Raw genomic sequence first — 9,876 nt, 5'->3', positions numbered from 1 at the left:
CTCCTCTTCCCTGTGTGCCGTTTGGTTCACATCAAACTATTGTCTGAATGTAATATAATACAAAACTGGAGCAGTCCAACCTTGATAAAGGTTATTACATTAATAAGAATGCTGCCCTGTCAACAACAAATTATGTAGCAAGATAAGTAGACATGAAACTTGAAGTCTGCCGTTGAGGGGAAAAAAACTGATTTTGCTACAATTTTGTTTTTTGATGTCGTTGAGGTAAATATCCAGTGATTTGTGAAGACTGGGTTAATATATATCCCACTCCTACAGTATATATTACCCAGCCATCCATTTCCTTTACCCACTTTTCCGTGCAGGAAGACGGGGAGTTGGTGTCTTTCACCGACGGTCAATGGACAGGAGGCAGGGTTCACCCTGGACTTGTCCCCTGTCCATCACACACAGGCTGAAAATGATCTCAGCTGGTTGATTTTAAGATTAGGAAAAAAAAAAAAAAGTATATTTTCTTTAACGTCTTTATTTAAAAGGATTTACAACACAAAACTGGCTCCAGTTAATAAAAACTGTGAGGGCTTTTTATATTTAGTCATCAAAAATTGCATTTTTATACACAGACAGACACAAAACGTGTCTGAAAGTCAACCCACAGTCAAAAGGAGAGGAAAAAAAAAAGAAAGCTAACCTGTCAGTTCAGCCTTTTTATAATCCGTCAAACTAAAACGCATTTTTTGTTTTCTGAAAACAAATTCCTGTAGTTGGAAAAAGGAAAAATTGCAAATAAAAGGATAAAAACTAATTGTGCTTATTTTGGCATGAAGACAGTCTGATAACCAGCATTATGGAGTTTAACTCTTCCAAAAAATAGGATTCAGTCCATGTTTGAAGGAACTGTAACCTGAAACTGATTGATTTTATAGCAGAATTATAGTAAGTAAAGGAAGTTCACTTCTTCAGGGGTTGCCACGGCGAGCAAACTCGCACCGATATTATTTTATCACTGATCTCTGATTATGTGGCATTTGTTTTTACAGTTATTGTTCTGTTCATTTGACTCCTGAAGTTTTTAACTCTTGTTTTGCAGCTATTTACTTATTTGGAAAATGATTGTGTGTCACCAAAATCAGTGATTCAGTTGTTCTTCATTGGCATTTAACATAATGAAGTTTGGCATCGTAGTAGTAAAACATTTTTTAACCCAAAGAACTTTGAAATAATTCTGAGCCAAAACCGAATCAAACTTCGCTCAAGGGTTTCTGCCTTCTTATTCCAAGATAAAGTACAAAAGTATGGACTGACAAATTTTTAAAAAATGCAAGTATAAAATGCTACAATTATTCAACCCTTTTAGCTGTGAAAACTAGATGTACTAAAACTTTTAGAAATAGGTTCAGTAGGAAATAAATAAAATGGATCTTTAGCAAATGAGACCCATTCATTTTCCTAATATGACTAGACGGTAAAGAAAAGTTACTACGAATACTTTCCTATGAAATGGCCACAGTATTTCAGTATATAACACAATTTTCATTAGTCTTTTTTTCCAAAAATCAATCCAAAACAGAGGGAGAGTAAACAAACACAGCAGCTACATCGAATCAACAGTTTTGTGTCAAAAACAAGTTTGGCACTCGCTCACCTCCAAGTCAAGAACAATCTAAACCCCAAACATGTGCCTTCTCAAACGTGTTGTGACCGTGACAATAAGGTGAGCACGAGACGAAGGACAGCAACAAAACTAAAACGTTTGGCCGGCTGGAGGCCAAGCAGGAAAAGCAGGACGACCTGACGGGGAATACCTACTGATGAAACAGGGTTGATGCCATCTTCAAGCTCAAACTATTTTCTTTTAACTCAATACCATCTTGAACAGTTTAGAGAAAATCAAACCAATAATGGTTTCAGCTTACTTCATGTGGCACGAGTCGCTCCTTACAGAAATTCTTTTTACACAAAAGAACAAAAGTTAGAACAACCAGCAGACGGTCAGACAGTCATTTCTTTCTCTGTCGCAGAAATGAAGACGATGAGGAGGAAGCGGTGAAGGTTGGGCTTTTAAGCCGTGCCTGTTGCTCCTGCAGACACAGCTGGAGACACCGTTCCTACATTTAGACCCTTCCCTCGATGTCTCTGTCCTCCTCGCCGGCGTCCTCCGCCTCCGGACTTCACCTGCAGACAGAACCGGCTGAAGTGAGCTCAGGTTAAAATAAGCTCTGCAGCTCTGGGAGGTTGTCTTTCTCCTCATCTGTGCCTTTACCTCCAAAGGAAAAGACATTTTAAACATTCTGGATACAGCCCAGACATTTTTTATTAAATGTTTCAAGTTCAAAGAGTGTCCTCCTTTAATAAATGCTTTGTTTGTTTTTTTTTCTGGCTGCTAACTTTTAGTGAAAATAAATTTAGTTTATTGTGACGTGGGAAATATTCACTCTGTCTCATACTTTGAAAAAAATAAAAATAAAAATAAACCAAGATTATTTTTTCATGTGACAACCAGAAACATAACTGAAAAATTAAACCTCAGCATGAATATAACCTGTCAAAATAAAAATCAGTATTTTGCACCAATAGGGTATTTTCAAAACTCGTTATAAATAGTGGGAAATTTATGGGAAAACCTTGTTTCTGTTCCCTAAAAAGATAAGTAGTTTGTAAGGTATTTATAGAGGAGTCCAGTTCAGCAAGTAGCGGCCAAGCAATTAGGGAAAAAGATGCTGAGCGGCAGCAGTGAAGCTGAGTCACTGTGATGGAGAGCCGTCTACTTGTGAGTGAAACACGTTTGTGGAGGAACAACCGAGCAAAGTCCGGGTTTAAGGAGCCTCCATCACGACTCCTGCAGCCACTTCTTTACCTCGTTTTCTTTGTTGTCATCTTTACAAAGAGCCTCCTCCTCACCTGCCACTGTCTAACGCAGCATGCCAAGACAGGGAGGGAAGAAGAGAGGATAATAGCAGGAAAATGAAGCGTTAAGACCGAAGGACAATGAAGATGCAGAGGAGAAGCAGGGAAAACTGGGATATGTTTTGTGAAGAGATATGCAGGAACACAACACAGGGTTCAAACAAGACAATTTAAAAGAAGGAAAAACATTTAAAAACTTCATCGTCTGATTAAACCTTACGGTTTTCTCAGTGTGACTGTACTCACTGCTGGCTGCATGGCGGTTGGGCTTGGCGGCCGTGCTGCTGAGCCGGAGTCCTCGCCGAAAGCCTTTTTGTTAGCCTGAGACTTGGACTGCTGGGCCTTGGCAGCCTGGGTGCTCACTGATTGGAGGAGCTGCAAGGGTCAACATGATGAGAGTTAGTTACGTCTGCATAATCTAACAGACAAAAAGACTCATCACTGAAAGATCGAAACCGAACGAGAGCAGAAAGCATCAGCTTCAGCACCTTAGTGATGGTGCCCACGGCTTTCGTACGCCCCTCCCTGAACACAAGCTTCTGATCGCAGTGCAGGTACTCGGGCGTCTTAATGAAGCGAAAGTGGACAGTAGCCTTGTCCCCTGTCCTCAGACAATCTTTGTTCATGGACAGGATGGTGGCGGTTTGCCTGATGCTGCCACAGTGCACTGAAAGATTGAAACAGAAAGACCCGGTTAACGCATCGGGATGTCTGACAAGTGGATTGTACATCCATATGTTGACCTTATCCAAACATATGCGACGGTGTTTTGACTAACCCATAGCCTGGTATCTTGGCGATATCGTGGTCGGATGGTGCAGCACTAAGATCTCAGCCTCAAATTCCCAGGTGGCCTGAGGCTGTAACTTTGGGGAAACCATCACCATGCCCTTCCTTATTGATGCTCGTTTAATCTGTCAAAATAAAAAATAATTAAAATTAATGTTATTCCAAAACCTCAACACAAATAAAAAGCAGTAAAATGTTCTTTGCAGCTGCAACGTTGGCAAAATGTTCTCCTAAACAAACCTTTTTTAGTGCGAACGACGCCGTCTGTCCTCCGTGAACCTCTTTGACGGGCATCCTCTTGCGGTGGATGGACTTCACCGTGATGGGGATGAAGACGCCAAGTGGGTCCGGGCCTAAAAGCAGCGTGTCGTTCAGTCGTATCAGTCCACGTAACGTAGTACCTGAAACTACCGTGCCCACACCCTGTCAAGAGAAGAGCGACATCAGGTCACATCTGGTGCTTCCACCGCTGGAGCTCAAGTTTTCCCACAAAAATATAACATCCCTCTTCACAGCGTCATAAAAGTATCTGAAAATGTTCTATTTGAACACCTAAAACTTTCATTTTATAGTCAGAAAATGCTCCACTGTGCTCTGGGTTTTCACCACTGTCAGTTTCCTGCTTATGTACAGAGAATTTGGGCCCTTTTATGTTTGTTTTTATGTCCCGCTCTGCCAACTACTTTCAAGCATAACAAGTTTTTTTTTAAAAAAATAGTAAATAAAGCAACCTGTCAGAGCCTATAAGTCGAGTGTGAATTGTGTTTCTTACCGGTACGGAGTATGTGTCGTCTATTTGAAACTCTGCAGGCTCGTCATTGTTATACGTGGTCCTCGGAGAGAGAAGGTTCAAGAACATCTTCAGCAGGTCCATGTTCTCCCCCGTTACATTCGAGATCTGGAAAATCGGACACATCCTAAAGTGTGGGAGGGAGTCAGAGGAGAACAGAAGTGTGGTTGTTAAAGAAAATCCTCATTAGGCAACACTAATTACAAAAACATTTAAAAAAGCTATAGGAAAACATTTTTTTAAACTATAACTTGGTGCTTCATGTGTCAGCAAACACCAGCTTCATGTAGATGGGTTTGCAGAGACCTTTAAACGGCCATCTTGGCTCAGGAATGCAGCTGATTAAGAACCACGCTTGTCGTCTCAGGGACCCTTGTACTATTTTATTGTTTTTTTTTTTGTTTGAGCACATTTTTGAAAATATTCAAGGAGCGCTCGCATGCCTAACTCTGCCTGACATCGCTCCATCTTTCAGCGCTCCGACTCTCCGTTCTTACCTCTCAGAGTTGAAGTTGGAGGCTGTGACGACGACATCGTCCTTGTTCTGGACCAGAACTGGGATTTTCCTGCAGCCTGGGGACTTTAATAACCTTTGTAATAGTTTTAATGTCTCTGCAGAAAAAACAAACAAACCCACAAACACATGACACATTTCTAAACGTGAGAAAGACACGCATGGTTATACTGATTATAGTTTAGGAAGTAAACATTTTAAGATGTGGATGGGCGGAAATAAAAAATAATTCATGATTAAAAACAATCTTTATGTCACTGAGATATTCTCACTGTGTCTGCTGTGTGAACATGCAGTCATTCGTAAAGTGCTTCGCTGGATTCAAAATGGACAAATCTCTTTTTTTAAACATGGGTTTCAGCAGAAGTCTTGATTACCTTGCAATATGTTAGCTGGGCACATATCAATCTTAGTAACCACAACAAATACTGGCACATTTAGGGCTAGAGCCAGACCAAGGTGCTCTTTGGTCATGCCAACGATACCGGCGTTACTGCCAACCTAAGAGAAGGTGTGAAAAACAATGAAGTGGAGGAAGAAGCCCAATACGATTTAGTTTCTTGCTAAACTCAAAATTACAGATTTTACATTAAAAAAAGACATGTATTATTTAACAATAAACAGCAGTAATTGTTTCCCCCCTCACCATTAGCATGCAGAAATCAGGCAGGTGTCCCGTCATGCCGAAGACAGTGGTCTTTAGATATTTCTCATGACCGGCCAGGTCAATAAAGGTGATGACCTTCGACGATTTCTCACAGATCTTTGACCAGTCCAGACCGCCGCCGTGGCTGTCTGGCTTGTTAACCACCTAAAGAAACACAAGTATGAAGATAACAGTCTATGACGTCATGGTTTCAGACAGAAATAAAAAAAAAAAAACACCAAAGAACCGAAAAGCCACAAAAAGATAACTTTTATATGCATTTATACAGAGCTTAAAGAATACAACACAAGAAACAGTGTATGTGTAGAAATCACACCCATACAAGAACAATTACCTTTCTCTGAGCACTAATTTGAACACATAATATTTAATTACAACAACTTTAGAATAAAAATGACAAGAAGGTCCCGTACTGTTAATTATGCACATGTCACGTCCACTCAGAAGTGGCAGCAGCTCACCTGCCCGTCCTGGTCGAAGCCCAGGATGTCATTACCCACACTGCTGGTCCTGCCACTCTCCATTTCGTGTTTGTGTCTGAAGAGCTTTTGGCGAGCAAAGCCTCTGCCGTTATCCAGCTCGCCATGGGTCAGCACTCCAAGCAGGGTGCTCTTTCCAGCGTCCACGTTCCCAACCACCGCCACTCTGAACACAACATAGAAGACCGACCATTTTAAAGATTGTCTGCAAATTTAATGTGTATATATTTTATGTCACTTAAGACCCCCTGCCTGTGGAATGTTTTGTTACCACTGTCCCTTTGTAAGTGTCCGTTACTCTGTAACTCTAAACACTTTAACTGTATCAGTGTGTGAGGAACACAGAACTCAAGATCTGTTAATAAATAACAGCTAAATCAGTTGGCTTCAGTTTATGGACTATTATAAATAAAGCACACAGATGTACCATAATTATTTACTTCCTGGAACCTCTTCTGATTGCTTATACCTGACTTCCAGAAAGTCCTGCTCCCCCACATGGCGACGGATAAGGTAGTCTTGAATCTTCCCACCAGCGTCAGTCCTTTCTCTCAGCAGGATTAGGTCAGCCTCAATCTGTTCGCACAGCGACCGCACCGTGGCGACCGACGCCTCCGTATCCTTCTCATTCAGACCATAATCGCCTCCATCTACAGAGGGGAGAGGAAGGGACGCGTAATTACTCTGCAGCAAGACGGAGACAATGAACGGGAGTTATCACTATTATGTGCTTTTGTTCAAAAGCGGAACGAGCAGAATATTTCTGAGCAAGTCTGGCAAAAGGCAAGAATAAAGCTGCACCTTTGTGGATATTCTTTTAACTGTTAACGTTGACTGTCCTAACTACTTGAGACGGCAACATCCCACTGGAAATGATGGGTGTGGGAGTGCAGAAAGCTGAACACCCTAATTACTGCAACCATAAAATTCTTAAAATACCCGATTCACTATAAGTTATGTTCAAACAAAGTTCAAATTATCCAGGACTACAGTGTTTTTTCATAGTGCAAACACAAAGCTCTACACATCAAACATAACGTCACCATTTCCACAAAAAGCCTAGAAGAAGACAGCACTATGACATTATTTTCATGAAAGCATAAAGTTAGTGTATAATTAAAGTAGCTACAGCTTATGCTTGTTTATATATAAACCACTCCAACTGGCTGGTTACAATGTCAGACTAAAAAAAAAACGGAAACATTCGGTCAGGTCAGCAGGCACATCGGCTGCTAATCCAGACAGAGAGCCCTGAACGCTGTCAAATGTGCAACAGAACAAGTGGCATTCCCGCCGCAGAGCACTGATAAATGACACCCTTTCACATATGCACCAAGGCCCCCCCGTCCCCCTCCAGCGTGCCACATGGGTCAGGCATGCTGCTGTTACAAGCAAAAAAAAAGCAGAAGTCTGGTTGCCAACAAAGACCCTCGTGTTTGTGTGTGAAGCAGAATGAAAACCAAACAGCAAACAAATGGGATTAGCTGCCTGGGAGGCACAGATGACAGAAGTGACGACGCTGGCACTTTAAAAATAGTGGCTTTGGTGTTCCTTTTAGATATACTAGGAAACTAATTTCCTCTCACAATTTATACTCTTCTGAAACAGAAGGGGCCGCAGTGTGTGTTTTACATAAGGAAACAGAGGACCTGCTCTATTATATCTCATATGGGGCAATGGTAACATAACAGAAAGTGCATATTTTCCAACCATAGAGTCACATACGTTGTTTTCTTTCTTTGTTCTAATCTGCCTGCCATAAACACCAACCATCAACAAGAATGTTTGCTTTATTTTCTGCTCTGTCTCATCGCACCAGGTTTAGAAGTGGTATAAAAAGTCACAATTATTTCGATTTCACAAATTCTTTTGAAATTTGTGAAATCAAAAAAGCTCCAGATATTTTTAGCAATACAAAATCTTTTTACTGTTTAATGTTCCTTATAATTGCAGATCTTTTTTTTTTTTTAAATGCGTGTACACTTTAGACAAAGTTAATCCAAAAAGTCCTTGGCGTTGTAGTGTTGAGACAGAAGCAAGAATTCTGAGCATGAGGAATTTTTTTTTTCCCCCTCCTCATTATAAACATGTTAGAGGGGCTGATCTAAATCAAAGAACACCACGTGAGAAGGTCTAATCTCATCTGACAAAACAAAACTCTTTGCAGGGATTTGGTTTTATTGTCGTTTTCTGTGACCAGACAGAACAACATTTACCACAAACTCTTAGCTAGAACTGATCTCATGAACTAGATGTGCAATTTCTCTTGCTCAAGTAAAAGCTTCCACTTGAAGCTGGTCCATCATACCCGATCCCATCCCAACCACGTAGATGGTCTCTCCGCAGCCCTCGTCCAGACGCTCCCTCAGATGTCGCAGTAAGGAATCATACTGTTCTCCTGTTGGGCTTACAAGAACCAGCTGAAAGAAGAAAACCAAGGAAAGACACAACAGTAAAACATCCATACACATCTGTTTTAAATGTCTAAATAGAATCAAACGATTTATTGAGTTTCTAGACTTTTTTAAGTTAATGTGTACTTTGGATAATGTCAGTATTAATGTCCTACTCCCTGATTTATTCAGTAGTTGCTACCAATCCCTGTCTGCATGTGGAATACAACATGCAGGAAGGTATTGAGATAGTGTAAATCAGAACATAATTTCCAACGAGGCCTACCTTGCTGCTCAGGTCTATATGATCCAGGGCCTCTCCGTTTGTACCCTCGCCGTCTTCGTCTTCTCCGCCGGCCGGATCGTCGGAACCTCCCCGGTCCGGAGCGAACATACAGGCGGGCACGATGCTCTCTGCCGGCTCCGAGCCCGGGCACACCGCTGGCTCTGCCGCCGTTCCCGACGCCATCTCTGGAACGGCGAACAACGCAGACCCGTCAAAAGGTAAACAACCGTACATGTCTTCTTTTCTTGTGATTGATTGGAATAATTATCAGCCATTAGCAAACAACAAAGTTAAGCCGAACACCAAAACTGCCTAAACTAAAGCTGCTAGCCAAACATTGGACTTGCAGTTAGTTACACAACGATACTTTTACTATGCAGTTTCAGCATTTTATCCGGTTTTTTAAATTGTGCCAACATGTCAACAAATTCCCTTTTGGCCCGTGTATAAAATGGAATTAAATATTAAATAGCTGTTATAAGTTAAATGCATACGACAAGAAGTTAGTACCTAGCCGACGAGCTAACTTTCCTGGGTCAGACTTTTAAGCCACGCCCACTATTATAATAGAGGCTGGGGATTGACTCCGGCGAAGACGCAGAGTTTGTGCTTCGTTTACAACTCTCCGGAAACTGAAACTGCCTTCTAGAAAAAATAAATAAATAAAGTTCAATAGAAATTTCAAGTTTGGAAGCGGGAAAAAAATATATTTTAACCCGTCTTTATATTCTTCTCAAATGCTTCTTCAAACTGTTGAGTATTTATTTTTATATTCTCGTGAACTTGATTGGCCTGTTGCAGCGATACGTCAACAAATCCGCCATATTTGGGAGGGAATGACAGACCAGTAAACTATTCAAGTGGCTTTATGACCACCACTTAATATTATTAATGTAGACTTAACAGGCATAGTTTATGAAACTGAACTTATTATGTTTAGTTTACTTGATTACTTTAAATTTGTATGAAAGTCATTTAATTTAAAATATTGAAATGAAAAATCATACTTGTAGAAGGAAACACAAACTGAAAATCCAAAACGGAGTGATTGCCTTCAGTGTGGTTTTTATTTAGTTTTTAAGCACAAGAT

At 40.8% G+C, this 9,876-nt stretch overlaps 1 protein-coding gene across 2 annotated transcripts; it reads right to left on the bottom strand.

The window, feature by feature from the left end:
- Nucleotides 1–712: 712 nt before the first annotated feature.
- Nucleotides 713–9,414, bottom strand: gtpbp1l (GTP binding protein 1, like). Of its 2 annotated transcripts, XM_017408381.3 has the most exons (14): nucleotides 9,297–9,414; nucleotides 8,787–8,971; nucleotides 8,416–8,527; nucleotides 6,577–6,757; nucleotides 6,090–6,273; nucleotides 5,608–5,772; nucleotides 5,339–5,462; nucleotides 4,945–5,059; nucleotides 4,430–4,574; nucleotides 3,898–4,080; nucleotides 3,647–3,782; nucleotides 3,357–3,535; nucleotides 3,115–3,243; nucleotides 713–2,136 (listed from the first exon to the last, which is right to left on the bottom strand). In XM_017408381.3, exons 2-14 carry the CDS (start codon nucleotides 8,967–8,969, stop codon nucleotides 2,023–2,025), a joined length of 1,950 nt encoding a protein of 649 aa, XP_017263870.1. In that variant the 5' UTR covers nucleotides 8,970–8,971; nucleotides 9,297–9,414; the 3' UTR covers nucleotides 713–2,022. The 2 variants fall into 2 exon arrangements, with proteins under 2 accessions (XP_017263870.1, XP_017263861.1); XM_017408372.3 differs by lacking the exon at nucleotides 9,297–9,414 and having other exon boundaries at nucleotides 8,787–9,277.
- Nucleotides 9,415–9,876: the final 462 nt, after the last annotated feature.

Source organism: Kryptolebias marmoratus, linkage group LG3 (genome assembly GCF_001649575.2).
Source record: "Kryptolebias marmoratus isolate JLee-2015 linkage group LG3, ASM164957v2, whole genome shotgun sequence".
Classification (NCBI taxonomy): Eukaryota; Metazoa; Chordata; class Actinopteri; order Cyprinodontiformes; family Rivulidae; genus Kryptolebias; species Kryptolebias marmoratus.
This window is presented reverse-complemented; position numbering and strand designations above follow the sequence as displayed.